This window comes from Gasterosteus aculeatus, chromosome 14, assembly GCF_964276395.1.
Source record: "Gasterosteus aculeatus chromosome 14, fGasAcu3.hap1.1, whole genome shotgun sequence".
NCBI classification, from domain to species: Eukaryota; Metazoa; Chordata; class Actinopteri; order Perciformes; family Gasterosteidae; genus Gasterosteus; species Gasterosteus aculeatus.
Window position 1 is genome coordinate 8,609,095 of NC_135702.1, and position 17,416 is coordinate 8,626,510.

Consider the following 17,416-nt stretch of genomic DNA (forward strand, 5'->3'; position numbering starts at 1 on the left):
ACATCCAACATGATGATCCACGTCGTAAAGTGCTGTCCGTGGTGCTGAACTTTGTCCGCAGGTGTATGTGACAAATTGATAGCGTTTAATATTATTTTTAATTGAAGGAAGAAACCAGCGGAGAGCGATAACCCAAAACCTATTTGTTGCATTCCTCGGACAGGAGTCCGATTTTCCAGTAATAACTGAGAACGTATGTGCACAGAAGGGAAAGCAGGTGGAAAGGTGGAAATATGGCTGTTGTCTGACAATGTGAAAAGGAAATTAAACAATACTGAAACCAGACAGCAGACCTGGATTCTTGAAAGGCAAAACACAGCAACACACATGAGATACAACTCTCTCTTATCCAAACAAAGGGCGATATTTACTTTCAAAATTAAGATCCAAGTTGAGACGTCACGGCATCTACGCATTATCACATACAGGACATTTTTTGGAAATCCCCAGTCAAAGGCCACCGTGGGTCACGGAGAGTTGGGGGCTTTTTGACATCATCACAAACACCACGTCAGATCGCTTTACTGACCCGTGGGGAACGAAACGTAATCGAGGCTCTGCCCTTCGACGGAGCTACACGGAATCTGCTGAATGAAGGTTGCAGTGGTGCGGGGGAGTAATAGTGTGAGGTGTCAAGTTAATAATAGCCGCACACCTGCGAGAACATTTTGGGATATACGTACATGCCGGCTGGTAGCCGCAGAGCTGAGAACGGGCCGGGGGATTGTGAAGCTGGAATAAAGCAGCTGGCGCCAATCAGCTGATGTCTGAACTAATCGTACACTTCAGCTCTTATGCATCGGTGAACTTTGAACTACTGTCATTTATTTACTTAACGCTGTCGGGTATTAATATGAACTGAGGAATATTAAATTCCCTTTTATTGTTGCACATGTACACAGTTATGTATGTTATAATGAAGTTCAATGATGTTTTATATCGACTAAAAAAAGTTCCCAGCTCGGCCTAGAGAATAAAATAAAAAAAAACATAGCTGCATTGCATAGATGCTGACGTTCAGAATCTTCAAATGAACTCTGCCATTCTCACACTATTGTGTTTAGGAAACATTCTTGTGATACATAGTTATAGCTGGCTTCATATGAAGTGCTTTGTAGAGAAACGTGCTTATTTTTCTCAAATTTGCGAGTGCTATTTTGGTTTTCCAACTACCAGAATAAATACCTTATCGGCATCAGCGCTGAACCAAAACTAACAATACTAATCAGGAGGACGGACCTGATTGTAGCATCGATCAAGAGCACTGCGAAAGCACAGCGATATGTAGAATGGTTTTCTTTGGACTCGGTTAAACGGTTGGGGTTTAGTCTGTTAAGGGGAGGAGAGGGGGGTGGGGGTGGGGGAGAGAGAAAACGGTACAGACCCCCCCCACACACACACACATGTATGTGTGCAGACAAACATGCACACACACACACACACACACAGCTCTTCAAAGCCAAGTGGTTTTCATAGACATCCAATTACACTAAGAGATAACATCTGGTGACCGGCAGCCAATAAATAAGGTGAAAGGAAAGACAAGATTCAGCCACCTCAGAGAAACTCCAGATAAGCAGAGAGCGCACCGCTGATAGGAGAGAGGAGAGGCCGAGGAAAGAGGGAGGGGGCCAAAGCAGAGGGAGAGAGAGAGAGAGAGAGAGAGAGAGGCACACACAGGAGGAAAGAAGAGAGGCACCACACTGCTCCAGTGCTCAGACTCCAGGAGCACAGAGGAGGGATAGAGAGCTCAGCTCACTGACAAGACGCACAACAAGAGAAGGGGAGAAAGACGAGAGCTGCCGGGATCAGTTACACACTCAAGTAACTTCAGACCCGCTTTGACTGTTCCAGAGAAACAAAGAGAGGAAAGAACAGGAGGAAGGAACAGAGTCTGGATTCTGTGACCCTTTTTGATGTGGCCCGCCTCGCGTGGATTTCGTGGGACATTTAATGAGAAGCAGCATTAATCCTTGATTTTTCTATTTCTTTTTTTTTCTTTTTTACTTCTGTTCAATTTCTTCTGACCAATTTGGCATCTTCTATCCAGACCTCATCTGCCTTCCTAATATATAGACTGGAGCAAAAAAGTGGTTTGGGATTTTAGAGGTTTATATACATTAATTGGGCCTTTTCGTATTTGGATGTGAGACTTGAAAGTGTCCATTGAAAAGGATTTTGAGTGTGTGTTTGTGTGTGTGTGTGTGTGTGTGTGTGGGAGAGCAACCCGGGACAAAAAGCAGCAGTCTTTGGGAGGCGGCGGTGAGCGCTCTCTGGGGCGAACCCCCCCCCCCCGCCCACCCCCCCCCCCGCCCACCCCCCAGCCGCGAGGTGATCTGAGTTATGGACGTTGACGCATTCCTGCGGCGCCGCTGAGGAACAAGCGGCACCGCAGACCGCGGCCGAGTCAGCCGCAACACCGCAGGGTTCACCACCACAAGCAGCTGCAGCACCATCATCATTACTGACAACGCCACATCGCGTTCACCGCGGCCGGCCATTCTGACACCTTCAGCCCCAGCGAGGTCGTGGGCCCCCAAAGAGAGGAGGTGCAGTGGGTCAGTAAGGGGGAGTTCCTCCCGCTCTCGCTCCCTCTCCCTGCACCCTGCTCAGCATGCCCCAGCCCCTGAGCACCTCCACAGCTCTCCCAGCTCCACTACCATGTGTAGATGGACAGTGACACAAGGTGCACCGGTCGCCTGGTCCTCCGCCTGCCCCTGCTACAGGCCCCCTTCACTCCTCCTCTCCCTCGTCTTCCTCGCCCTGCTCCTCCTGCTCGAGCCCTCCGCGTCGGCGCCCCTGTCCACCTCATCGCCGGACTCTGAGAAGAACCACGATGGACCCCGAGGGACGCCCCCTCACGCCTTCATCTCGCGCCGGCCAACCCCCTCGTCGCCCGCGCCGCCGCACGCATCCTCTGCGAGGTCGCCGAGGGCGACCAACGTGTCGTCGTCGTCCTCTGCCACCGTGGTCGGGCGCCACGTGCGGAGCAGCTACAACCATCTGCAAGGGGACGTGCGCAGGAGGAAACTGTTCTCCTTCCAGAAATTCTTCCTTCGCATCGATACGAAAGGAAAAGTTAATGGCACCAAAACTGAGGATGATCCATACAGTAAGTCCACTTTGCTTCCCTTCAAAATGTGTTTTAGCTGTTCTTAGTCTAAGCATGGAAACAGCAACGTTAGGCTTAAAAGAGCTAAAAGTGCACGGTTGGATGTTTGCCGTTGACGTTTCCATGGCCAAATGATGGACTGGTTTTCACCCACTGCATCTTGTTTTTATCTGGGAAGAGCAACGTTTCTGGTTTTCCTCCCAGGGCAACTGCAGACATTAAGACAGGTGGACTCGAATAGCGGAGCCGCGTGCTTTTCAGCCTTTCTACCATGAAGAGGCCAGAGAGGAAAGGAGAGGGAGAGAATGAGAGCGGGAAAGGGAAAAAAACAACTGAGTAAGCAAGGAAGATGAAAGAAAAGAGAGAAGATCCACTGGAACAAATTAGAAACCGCCCAGAAAGTTTTTTTCCTTTGAGGAAATATTTAAAACACAGCCATTACCAAACCCCCGGGGAGAATGACAAGTACTCCCCGCTGCCATTGTGGTGGTGGGCATTTGTTAAGTATGAGGTTATATGGACTCAGACGTAAAGTATTAACCATGCAATTTCTGTTCCTTTTGATGGTTTTACATTTTGAGGGCTGTGAAATATGATTTGAACCTTTGTGTATCCTGAGAAGGGTCACTGAGCACACTTGCTCTTTTGTCAGCATCACCTAGTCTCAAATTCCCAGTTAAAGTTCTTCTCTTTCACACCGAGGAGACTCCCAGCACTCAACTAGTGCCTTTATTTCACCTCGCGAGGACTTTGCCTTATAGAGTACGACTGCATGATGAATACAAAATTCCTTGTAAGTTAGTAGGAAGGCAGATAAAAGGTTTTATTAATCAATCATTGCAATACAAGAATAACAATTAAAGTAAAAGCTTTTACTTTGTTTTCAGTTTGTTAAAAAACATATTAACTACAATAGCAAATATGAATATTTTTAATGACTTATAAGGGAGTAAGGGCCATCGTAGTAATTTAGGACAGAGAAGAGAAAATCAGCTGTTATTATTCTGTCGTCCACAACTTCATCTTTTAGTCAAACGCATCTGGAATTTCCCGAGCGGTGCCGCAGTCTTCTGTTAGCTGCGCAACTCAGAAAAGCTGCACGGCCTCAGGGCGCATTGACAGCAGTTGTTAAGGGAAACAGAACATTACTCCAACATTTATCTGGCCACAGTTTCCCGCTCAGCTCATTGAATTAAATAGGAGACGTCCAAAACACAAGTTGATTTCTTCATGGTTGAACAAACGGTTCATGATGCATTGCGTCTACTGTGTGTGTGTGTGTGTGTGTGTGTTTGGAATTGTGGGTGAGACTGTAATAATCTGCATAAATGGATCTTAATCACTGGCACAGCTTCATAGGTTTGTATGCATCGGCCTGTGGGTCCGTGCTGCTGTCCAAGCCTCTCCTGCTACGAGCACATACACTTGAGCACAGAGAGGCCAGTCTTGCACATGGCCTCCATATGGCAAAGCCCACTTTTATTAGGGCCAGGGCCAGCGTGAATATATATGTGTGTGTGTGTGTGTGTGTGTGTGTGGGTGCCACTCAGACACCAAGGCTCTGCCAGACATGGTTGAAGGAATTTCAATTAGCGTCTGTTCCTCCCTCCCATTGCCTGCAGTGCTCTCTGACACACTCACGCACATGTGCACACACGTGCACATAAAGAGCTCGACCATTAGGGTGCAACGTGTCACTAGCTGTAATGGCATCATGTCATGGAATTAGAAGCGCCATCCATCACTTTCAACAGCTCTTGCCACTTGATTGTGGTGGGATGTAGGTAAGAATAAAGACGGGGAAAATTTTAAAAATGAAAATTTGGGCATGAAGGCCGAATTTTTCAGGTTAGATTTTGTCTTTATTTGTATATTCTGTGGATACTCCATGTCCAGATGTTTAACATGGTTCGGATTAAAATAAGATGAGCGGAAATTTGGAGATTTAATGGGGAGGTTTGGCAGTACTGAAACAACAAATCAAATAAGGAGTCATGTTAAGGAGTTATGTTGTATCATTAATTATATGTATTTGCATCCACGCACACGCTTGCATGCTCATGTGCCACTTTTCTGCTCCGCAGAGGATAAATGGTACCTTTCAAACTAAACCAAACAGAACCGGATTAGATTCTCCCCCCCTAACGGCAAACAAGGATAGGGTAATTGATTTATTATATATATATATATATATATATATATATATATATATATATATATATATATATATATATATATATATATATATATATATATATATATATATATATATATATATATATATATATATATATATATATATATATATATCATTTACAGTGTTTTTGCATGATATGTATATGCATATTATGTATATGTTACAGACTGTAACATTAATGGTTTATACGTTGTAGGTTGTTTAAGAGCCAGAGAAACAAAATAACTGCCTGAGAGCTAAGGTAGTTTTCTGGCCCTTATGTGCTCCTTAAACCCACATGGCTTTTTTCAATCAAAAATAAATGCAAAAATCCTCTACATATAACGTACTATATTTTTATCATAGTGTTATTTAACGAATGCAGCAAACTCAGGCGTTGCACAACTGTGGTTGATAGTTCTATAGATGATCTTAATTGTCAAAAATGGACTACTTTCTTGAGAAAACACTACATTGAACGCTGGCGAGGGGGCAGTTGTTAGTGTCGTTGTCATGGTCTAGTAGTCTGGTAATGTTCAGGAGGTCAGATTGCAAATGAGTGTCATTAGATGGTGTCAGAGGTGATGAAGTTTTAGCTTCAGCTCCGGGGTCGAGGCTCTCCTCCACAGCTGAGCCTTTCTAATCATCTGGCCAAAGCTCAGGGCAGCACATCATTCACTGTTTAGGCCCCGTTTTGTGAACGTGTGCTCACTGGTGCGTGTCCCCGTTTGTGTATTCCTGCTCATGTGATGCCATTTCATCCATCCCATAGGGCCTTCAAAATAAAAGGCGCTCCGAGTCCAAATCTGGACATCCAGTCAGAAGGTCGTGTGATTAGCATTGATCCTTGTGCACGTTTGCCGTGTCCAGGGTAATTACACAGGTCCGCCACCTCTGGTTTGACCTCTGGCTGTTGACCCAAGTCAGGAAGCTTTGTTAACGCTAAGGTCAACGCTACACATCGTGCATCACTCTTGGCCGTTCTGTTACTCTGCCACTGTTAGGTACGTGGCGTAGTTGGGGGATGCAAATTACACATTCCTTTTAAAAGAGTATGATACATTTATATTTTCAATTCTAGCTTTGGATACGTGTTATTTGGAAGAAAACATATATGCTTACAGTGCATATTCTCCATCCAACAAAGACAATTTGTGTAACATGTTTTAAGAAATACTTGACTGTCAGTAAGAAGACAGAATAAAGCGGACTGCTACGCTAACATTTTACTACAGTGGCAGATTTTTCCGCTTTGTTTTGATAAAATACAACTACAAAGGACACAATAAAAATCATTTAGTGAGATAGAGATATTTTGCAACTATGGTCAATGCCACAAAATAAGCACCAAGAGACCTAATGGGCCTCTCTTCACCTTTTAAATACACGCAGAATGTAAATTTGTGTCCTCTGATCTTCTAAACCTCAAGCACTTTGTAATATTTCTCCTCCGGATCCATAAACCTCCAACGTCTCAGCAAGATTAACGCAAACAGAAAATGTATCAACGTATATTGCTGGCTCTCCCCTTTTTTCGGTTCCTGGATGTCTTCATTTGGCTGCCTTCCCCTCGCTGTTCCTCTCTGCTCTCTGTTTGATGAGCGTGTTTAGGGTTCTCATGGGAAAAGGTAACAGTGTGGCCAATAAAAGAGAGTTATGAGGAGGTCCTGGATGTACCAGAGTTTAGTGTCAGCGTTGCGTTTCATTCAAAGCAGCTCTGACATCTTCATGGACTCTTCTTTTCCAACGGCCGTAAATAAAAAGTGATGGCGAAACGTCACCGCACAAGCTTGTCCTGGAAACACTGAAACATGGCGGAGTACTCCATGTTTAACATCAACAATTAACTTCAGCTGTGCTCCGAAAAACCTACAATAAACATATACTGCATGCACACGCCCTCTGATCCTCCCTGCACTACTCCGACGATCGCTGTGCTTATGGCTGAAATAAATAGGAAGCGCTCCCTGTGGGCTGTAAATAAAAGTCATGGAAAACCATTGGAGGTAACGAGTGAAACTGGGCTCCTTTACTTAGAACCTCGTAACATCTTATGAGCAGCAATCTGCTTGCATGGGCGAACACATCATCAATTCATCGCCACTCTTCATAACGACGCTTTGTCATCAAATGATGTGGAAGCTTTGATTGATAACTTCTATTAATGAGAAGGAATCCACGGAGCAAAGTATATCTTGTATAATAACGATAATGAAACCAAGCAGATGCATTGATAACGCTGTCGTAGACCTTTGAGATTATCAAGCTGTTAACGGGTAACAAATGATTGCACAATCCCTGACTCCCATAGTCTATGTGGTTTAGTTTATGTCACACTTAATAAAAAGCTCTCAGAAATCAGGTCATCAATATCTTAAACAGGAAAAGATAAGGAAAAATAAATTACTATTATGAAAGTACTACTAGCCGTCTCCCACACAGGGGTGAATGTGAAGGTCCAGAGATCCAGATGTACGAGTGCCTTTTGACCCTGAAACCACCCGACCAAGTTAATTTATGGAGCATGTGTGTGTTGATGCTTTGGATGTCTTTGAAAGAAACACGGAATGCTGAAAATGATCACATCAACTCTTCAGAGTCAATGAAAGTTTCCCATCAAGATGTGGATGTTGTGAAAGTGCAGTTGTTGCACTTTTGAAAGCACAAGCTTTTTTTTGTCACCAAGGGCAACAACAGGCTCATGTCTCATGCATCACTTGTTAACCTTTTTTCTATCATCGCTTCTTGATATTTCCCCATCGTTTCGCTGCCAACAAAACAGAAAAATGAGTCAAAACCTTAAACAGCACATCGTGTTTCTGTGAGATCTTCTGCCGCTTTGGAGCGCTTCGCTGGGCATAGAATACGCAAAGTGTCTTAAATTGGACATCCTCGTTTTGATGTACGGCCTTTTTTATTGTTTATGTTTTGTTGCAGAATACAATGCATCAATATATTTGAGAGACGGCGATAACGAAAGAGGAACAGGGGGACCTACAGCGACTTCTGTCAGTAATCAGCCGGACGTCTAAACAGAGCTCAGGATTTAGTGTGAAACACCACTTCCATGTAGCTGCTGTGTGCTAAATGAGCAAACGTGTAATAATGTGGAGTTTGTGTTGTAAGCATCTGGGAGTAGAGAGAAATCCTTTTACTAGTTAATTAGTTTTACATGCAGCCCAATGTGTCCATTTTACCGGAGAGGCATCGTATTCACAGCAATATTCTTTTTGGAGTAAACATTGACAGAAACTTTAGTTTCATTACTTCTAGTTAGAAAATGGAATTTACAGTATTTTTCTTCCACCATAGATCAATGTCTGTACGTGTAGTTTCAGCAAACCGGTACTACTTTGTTTCTAGAAAGGATTTCATTGCGAGGAAAAATAAGAAAAACTCGACGAACATCAATGTAAAATGAAAACAAATGCAGTTTGCAGTGGAATAGTTGTGTTGTTTGATTATTTAATCATCCTTGATACTGTGAAGTGGGCTGAACAGTGACCTCTTGTAGCAGGAACCAGAACAACTCTCTGACACGTAATAACCGTAAGAATCTAAAGGGACCATTATCATAGTAACCGATTGGGCGCTGGAGAGAAATTAATCAATTCAATTCAAAGAAAACAATTGTTACTTTAATATACGATTCAATTATGATTCTGACTCCAATCCAGAAAACATCTGTTAGCCACAGTCCTCAAACAAACTTCGCTTGGAAAACCCCAAACAATCCCCAGCCTCAATTGCATTAAAAATGCAAAAATGAAAAGAAGTGTCATTTCCATGTCCGGCTGCAGAATGCGTGGCCTGCAAAGCAGCGGGAGGTGCAGAACAGCACCTGCGACAGATGACATCCAGAGCTGCTGCCATACACACACCATATGCTTCAGGGAAAGAAGCCCCGCCCCTCCACCAAATACACACATGTACTCGTCACGTTCCTGCTCCTACAAACTCTCTCACTAACCCCTAGCCCTGCTACACACACATGCATGCACACGGACACACACACACGGCATGAAAGTGAGGCTCTTAATGGAGTCATCAAAGGTAGAGCTGAGACCAGGGGGGCATCTGGACAGCCTGTGCCGTTTGAACAGAGCAGCCAGGAATGCCAGCTAATTATCCTGTATTTGTGTGTGTGTGTGTGTGTGTGAGTGAGAATGAACTCGACGTGAGAGCAGAGAGACAAAGGCATTACGCACCAAACAGAGACAGAAAACCGCATGCGTCATATTGAATAATATTCGTTGCTATTTCTTTATTTTGTAAAATAACAAGAATCCTGAAGCTAAAAGTCCAACGCCATCAACTCCGACCACAACAGTTGGGCAATATCTCGCTGGCAGCTGAACTGAAAATGTGCGAAATGCAGACGAACGTCACAGCGCTTTGCCTCAAAACACAACTTCCTCCGTGAGAGGCCTGTGAGACGTTTTGCTAAACTGGCATCTTTGGCACTTTTGCATGTAAGAAAGTGAGCCGTGTTCAAGGAATCACAATCCACGGTGGATATATATACATTTTTTTTTCTCTTCTCCATCAAATCACCATGAACATCACTGCGCATTACGTCTGGTTTGCTCCAAGCTGCTCTTACACTTGTGTGACATCACCTGCTGATCTGAAATGACGCAGCGCCAAAGACGAGATAACAGACGCGGCCTGTTGGCGTCCTCTTTGCGCTCAGGTGATCCCGTCGGCTCGTTTTGGAATTATCTGGGTTTGTTTTTCTTTTCGTTCTCCTGCCAGGTTTGAAATCACATACAGCTTGAAGAACAGTGTGTGGTTTCGGCTATTTCTGTCCAACAAAAAAAAGAAAAAGACAAGTGATGTGAGTGTTCTGGTCAGGAGAGGAAATAAAACCATGAAGGGGGAGAGAATAAAATGAAAAACGCAGTGAGTGCAGGTCAAATCAAACAACCCTGATAATGAAAAACACACATTGAACCCCATTCTACGCAGTGCAAAAGGTGTTGGATGTAAAACGGATGCATGCATGTTTGTTTAATTCATTTATAAACCAGAAATTTAAAACGACTAGAACTCATTTAAAAATTCGGCCCTTATTTTTGCCGCTAAAATCCGCTGCAGGCCTTTGTTTATTAAGTGTTGGTCGTAACCGTTGGCCATGCAGGCTTTGATGTTGCCACTTAGTGCAGGTCGATGCCGTTGTCAACCACATCAGTCCAAACCAAGACCTCAGCGCATAACACACACGCAGAGGTTTCCTCTCCCAACACAACATCTTCACCGGCTTACACCAAACAAACTGCACAACTGAGAATTGATTGGTGTGCTGACATGCGTAAGCAGGCTGGTGGTTCATTCTTCTGAAACTTTCTGCATTATTTACTTCTTATTTGTTATTTCCGGTATAAAAAAGAACCCTAATCAGAACCCTGATCGCGTCAAAATAAACACGAGACATAATTAGTCACTCTGATGCACGAGTTTAAGAGGAATGGAAAACCGATAACTCTTGAACATGATGTTTGCTTCGTGATGTTGTTCCTTGGATGACACATTTATATTTCACTTGGATGCAAGGATGCAATAAGTAGCTGCATGAAAAAACACAGGAAGGTCAGAGTTCCCCCAAAATATCTTAGAGTTTTTGACCCAAGATAAAAGAACCAAAGCATCTCGCTGAGGGGAAGGTCACTAGAGACACCGGTGTGATTCGTCCCGATACGGAGTGAGACAGCTCTGGACAGCAGGGACACGGCAGGGACACTCACACATGGCCACCTTGTCCAGGTCAAATTGTGAACAACCGTAGTATAACCTACAAAAAAGTCCCTGGATAAACAGTGGAAACTTTAGGTTCAGCTGGAGTCTCAACAACAGCAGGGGGGGGGTCGACAGTACGACAGTAAGATCTGCAGTGCGTGTGTGTTCCTGTTTGTGTGCGTCTGTGAGCATATTATGCATCAGACAAATGAGAATCGCTGACTCAGGTGTTACCAGAAGGACACAACCAGACCGTCTGCTGCAGTAAACGTATACTTATATGTTAAATGTAAAGGTTTACTGGGAAACAGTGACGAGGACCTAAGGAGAGAGAGAAAAAAAATGCAATATAGAAGGTGGTGGTTAGGAAGTGAGAGAACCAGACATAAACACAAAGATGAATGTAACATTTAATCTGCTGGTGTCATTGCCGTCCTCTGAGAAACACAATAAATAAAACATCCTCTGTGTGTTTGTTTGGCATTATAAGACGACGATTTCCACCGACGTTAATGGTTTGACACGGTCACATTGGAGTTAAACATCACCACACGGTGATCTTTATGAAGTGGTTAATGAACCGTTTCTTACCGTCAGGAGGCCAAGTTGTGTTTATTTGTACTCAGAGCTCTGTTAGTGTCACAGTTTGTGTTTGGCTGGCAACGACCCTTTTGGCTTGCTCTATGAAAGTTGCTGTGTTGCCCTGCTGCAAGCAGGTGTTTGCCCTTGGTAGTTAAACAAATAAATTAAAAAATAAATGTTGATGGGGGAAAATGTCATGCCTTTTATATTAACTGAGCCCTGAGCGGTTTGTGCTTTCATTGGTGTTACAAAACTGTTTTTCTCTGCACTTAAAACATGAATTCATGATTAAGATGGGCTGATGTCCAGTGGCTATTAGAGGGAGAGATCTTACACCAGAGTTGTGTAAGTGTAAGTGCATGACTGCCTCAGCGTGTGTGTGTGTTTTTCACGCTTAGGTCCTGTTTTTCTCCGTCTCTGTGCCACAAACTCTGTTGTTGCAATCCAAGGCTTTTGTTGCAGACGGGCCTTTTAACTCGCAGGCAGACGGGCTGCTTCTGGTAACATAAAAAGAGTCCTGTGCTTTTTTTTTTGACAGACCACACCAAACGGGAGGAGGGGAAAAGGTTTGAACAGGTGGAGAAACCTTCAGTGCAGCAGATCTTATTGTGGATTCTTAACCTGATAGATACGCGTTGTGGAACGGGTGGACGCGATGCACTTTGAGTCACAGAAACCTTTTCCAAAGTTTAGAGGTTTTAACGAGCCTTTGTTGACCAAAAAAAGAACCGTGGGGATGCATTGATGCCAAAAGGTCACATTTAACAAAAAAGGAAATAAGGCCAAGAACAATTTGCACTCATACAAAAGAAAATTGCTTGTAACTGCCGAAGATCAGCTTCGTTTGATGCCAATTTTGTACATTTCCAACCGCAAAATGGCCTCCCACTGGTCTCATGATGATAATATGAAGACAACGGCGGACAACAGTTACATATTTAAATATTTAACAGCAATGTATGACTCCATTAAGAGACAAAGACTTAGGAAAGAGGGCAGCGAAGGGGGCATCTGGTGAGAAAGCTGCTTTATATCTAATTAGACGGACATAAGCTTGATCTTAACCCTTCATCTCGCCTATATTCTGATATTTTTATTATTTGGTAAATCGTTTTTGAGGTGACTGGTTTAACTGCCCGTGCAAAGCTGTACAAAATGTGCAACATTCAGAAAGAACTCATACACAAAAACATTACGAAGACAATTTCTGGCCTGAAGTTGAGTCCATCGTGAGTCTTTTATAGAGTACACTACTGTCTATCTGGCCAATTCACCCTTTAATGGCGAAACAAATCAAATGGATTTTTGGCCTTCTATCACATAAGCTTGTCCATAAAACACAACTCAAGAAGTTGTCTAAGACTCTCCCTTTAAAATCCCAAGACAGACAATATTACACCGTAGTTGATGCTCGCTTTTCTCTCCCCGTCTCGCTCTTCGTCTTTGCAACTCTTCCTGCGACCACACTCCACTTCTCAGTGGCCCCTTTAGCTAATCCTCTCAAACCCCCGGTAGTTTTACGGCTCGGCGTAACTGGCTTGAGGAAGGAAGAAGAAAGGCCCGGCGACCGCAGCTTAAACCAGTAATTGTTTTATGCTTGAAAGCCGATACGGACGCCTTGACCCGGTGCCAGTCTGGCAGCCAGAAGGCCTCTCTCCGTCCCGTCCGCGAGCCCCGCCCGCCTGGGCTCCCCTGGTCAGAAAAACAAACATGGGACGGAGAAATGTTTTTTTCCTGGCTTACACCTCGGTCCCAAGGCACGCAGGCCACAAGGTAACCAGCAAATGAACCGCGGGCAGGAGGGCCGGTCTGAGGTCTGACTGTCAGAGTGAGGAGAAAAAAAGAGAGACTGGGGTTCACTTGTGCAAATGAAACTGAGATGATTCCGGTTTCTCCTGCAGTATTTGCAGTGGTTGCATGCGTATGCAGTAGTTGTAAGCGTTTTACAGCATTATGGGACCTGATTAAGAGCGAAGCGTGCTGACCTGAAACCATGAATTAAAAAATACCCTCTTAACATTTGAAATCGATGCCAATGCGGGAAACTCTCTTGATCTTCAAGCCCTCCTCACTTTACTTTCTTGGTAACAACGAAACACGCGGCAAACACTCGCAGGAAGTGAACAAACTGCAGCACTCATGCTCAAAGGGTTTAGTTAGTTAATCGAACAAGCTGACAGTAAAAGTATTTTTATTCATTATGACACAGGATTCATTATACAACTAACATCTGAATCCAAACCACCAAACAAACATCACTTACGACCAAAATGTGAAATCAACAGAACTGAAAGAATGTAGAGTTCTCACTCGTCCGTCTCTCTGTCCCCACCGCACTAGGTATGTTGGAGATCAAGTCAGTGGACGTGGGAGTCGTGGCCATCAGGGGCCTCAGCAGTAACTACTACCTGGCAATCAGCAAGAAGGGCGAGCTGTACGGAGCGGTGAGTAGCTGCCTCGGTACCCTTTTCACCAGCACGGGCCCGTTTTGATCACTTGTCACGGCAGGACCTCCTCTTCTTCAAGGCGTTCGGTGTCAAACACCAATGCAGTCTTAACTGCCGCTGTGGTATGAAACACATGTGTGGATATTATTGAATTATTGCCTCTGCAAAGCGACTTTTCTCCTCGAAACGGGCGACCCTGCTGCTTTCGACTTCCCCTTTAAAAGCTTTTTAAAACAATGGACAAGACTGTCTATTCTAGAAACAGGAACCACGGTGAGTCAATGAGAGCTCTCCTCCCTGCTGCCCACCGCTCCATTCACAAACTGGAAACCCAATCCCTCCGTTTATCAACTCTCCTTCAGTCCCTTTGGGGAGGGCAGCCCTCGTTTCATCCGTTGTCCCCCCCCACCCCCCAACCCTCACCCCTCTCCCTTCTTCCCTTCATCTCATTCGCTCGCTTTTGAAAAGAGCCCGAACTCTCGGCGCGTCTCTCTGGGAGCCGCGCCGCAGATGAAATGACACACGGCGGAAAGAGACAGAGAAGCATTCTGTTGCGTGGATTGAAACTGAATTCCCATGACGTCTTCTGCCCGGTGCAACAGAAGCCCTGGTGGCACGCCGGCGAGGGGCTGGCGTTCGATTACACTCTGCAGGTTTGCACAGTGACTTCTTTATCCGCTGGTGATCAAATGAAATCTTTGTTTCATTACATTGACAGAACAACACTCACAGGGCACACGAAAGGATTATGATGGCCTTAAGGTTTTGACATAATTCAATTTCTATAGAATTCTGCAATAAAAAAAAATAAAAATAAAAAAAGGCCCGAAATGTCATTATCATCATTTGATGTCACTTAATTCGTAGCCACTTTTAAAATCCTGAAGCCAGCAAAACAGACACACACACATTTTTGCTTACGAACAACAAGTGAACAGGCTGTTTAAGCAACGTTAGACTTAAGCACAAGGGCAGCTTCCAGTAAACTGACAAACGCTGCTCGCTCAGATCATTTTCTCTTTATTCCGCAGTGGGTGGTCACTGCAGCAACAAAAGCCACAAACACAGAGTCCCGATGCCCTTCGCTGGCACGCGGCCCGAACCTTTGAGACGTCACGCTCACCTCTCGCTCCCCCATCACCCTCTCCACCGGCACACAAACATCATCACGCACACAGAGCTCCGTGTACAATTTGTGTTATCCGTTTGATCGCACTGACAATTGTGCAGAACCACAGACTTTGTTTGTTTGTTGGCTCATGCTGCCGTTAGAAGAAATATATCTCACTGTATCTGTGCTCAGAACAACATCATCAAACTATGAGTAATAATAGAACTCCTCACAATGAAGCCGAAGGATTCAGAAGAGGAACTGAGGACAATAAAAATTGGAAGGGGAGAAGATCCTTATTGAGTGAAGATTGGGCTCCATCAAGTTGTTGGATGAATACATTTTACAAGCAAACAGTCTGAGCAACGACAGCTGTACGTTAAAATAACCATCTGATTTGGGACATGCTGGATATGAAATCGACGCACCAAATGTTTATTTAGAATGATTGATTACTCATTTAAAAGTCTACAGTAAAAAGGATATTAGGTTTATTCATACAAGAAAAATAAAAAGCCCACTACACACTGGACTCAGCAGTAGTAATTTAATGGTTTCAGGTCTTTCAATCTGACATTTACACTCTTTGCATCTTCTCCCCACCTTCAGAGGGACTTTGGTCCGGACTGCCGCCTGATCGAACGCATCGAGGAGAACAAGTACAACACCTACGCTTCAGCAGAGTGGCGCAACAAGAAAAAGCACATGTTTGTGGGACTGAACGCCAACGGCAAGCCGATGAGGGGGAAGAAGACTCGTAGGAAAAACACTGCCACTCACTTCCTGCCCATCGTGGTACAACCGCGGTGAACGGACGTATTGAGAGGGAGCTCCGCTCCGCGCAGGGCGCCGGACCTTTGGGGATTTACGGCGACGGCTACATTGGACAGATCTGAATCAGATCTGAATGATGCACTGAGGAGGAACGCAATGGAAATCTACGGACATATTTATCTCGGTTGGATAAAAGACGTTTCTATATTGAAAGAAAGAAATAAGATATATTGCCTTACAATTATTTTCAGTTTTAAGTTATCATGTACATTGTCACAGTAGAAAATATGAAAAGAAATGACTTCTGTGCCAAATGTGATTAGTAACTCACATTTCTAGATTTGTGTACATGTAATTTGTGTGATGGGGATGAAACTAAATGACAGAAAGATGTGAGAGATGAAAGGAAAGAAGAAGTACAGATAGAAAGCTGACTGACAGAAGAGCAGGAGGAAAGAATAAAATAGCCAGAAATTAAAATAATAGTTAAGAAGCAACATCACAACAGCAAGTCTAACACCATCATATTTCTTTAAATTTATTTATTTAGTGTATTATTTAACAAATAAGAACAAAAACAGAAAAAAGGATGAACTTTGTCTTTTTTTTTTTACCATTTATGCTTGTCTATTGAATACTTCATCATTTAAACCTGAATAAATATATAAAATATATTTGTCTTTAAGCGGTTTGATACTCAATCTTTTTTTTTATTGATAGTTCAATTGTTGGTTGATGACATTGTAATTGGACAGTAAAGAGATAAATTGACAAATAAACTAAATATGATATTTATATCATTAATAAACTAAATATATATTCACTAAATATTCTAGCTTTTCCTGAGGATTTCAGATGGCAGACGGACCTTTGGTTTTTCAAAGTGAAGAATGATCTGAGCTCAAATATTCTAATAATAATCGTCTACATCTAGAAAATCAGTCTATAACAAAGTGAGAAAGTCGATGAATACTTTCAAAAACCAAGACATTCATTTTCTCGCCGCAAAGACCGCTCCTCTTACAAGTACACCTGGCAAACATGGCTTCCAGGAGGATAAACACCGTCTTTTATGTGATAACAACAAAGACAAAACAGGCTTTAGGAATGGCTGACACACACACACACACACACACACACACACACACACACACACACACACACACACACACACACACACACACACACACACAGGCGGCTGGGCAAAGCGATGTGCGCATCAGTGTGGTCCAACAGCTGGGAAAAGCCTCCTCCTTGACCTGACTTGTGTGAAACCTGTTGCTGTGCCCCCCCAGAGGCAGAAAGACACAGGGAACACGGCATATGGTGTAACGTAAATATTACTCCCTTGTTTATCACCTGATTCCAATTAAATATGATGTCATGTTTTCTTTATTCCTCCCTCGCTTTCCCTCTTCTTTTCTCAAACTCCCTTTCTAGTGTCCTGGAACTGCAGTTTCCTCCAGCGCTGCATTCCC

The 17,416-nt window shown here is 43.8% G+C and overlaps 1 protein-coding gene across 1 annotated transcript; it reads left to right on the forward strand.

The window, feature by feature from the left end:
- Nucleotides 1-1,359: 1,359 nt before the first annotated feature.
- Nucleotides 1,360-16,766, forward strand: fgf10a (fibroblast growth factor 10a). The gene is made up of 3 exons (XM_040198251.2): nt 1,360-3,112; nt 13,947-14,050; nt 15,774-16,766. The coding sequence occupies exons 1-3, from the start codon at nt 2,662-2,664 to the stop codon at nt 15,972-15,974; spliced, it is 756 nt and encodes a 251-aa protein (XP_040054185.2). The 5' UTR covers nt 1,360-2,661; the 3' UTR covers nt 15,975-16,766.
- The last annotated feature ends 650 nt before the right edge of the window (nt 16,767-17,416 follow it).

Bases quoted from the DNA above. Each gene is read 5' to 3' on its own strand.
- fgf10a (XM_040198251.2), top strand. From the start codon at position 2,662: ATGTGTAGATGGACAGTGACACAAGGTGCACCGGTCGCCTGGTCCTCC. The intron at 3,113-13,946 runs GTAAGTCCACTT...CCACCGCACTAG, and splicing joins AACTGAGGATGATCCATACA to GTATGTTGGAGATCAAGTCA. The intron at 14,051-15,773 runs GTGAGTAGCTGC...CCCCACCTTCAG, and splicing joins AGGGCGAGCTGTACGGAGCG to AGGGACTTTGGTCCGGACTG.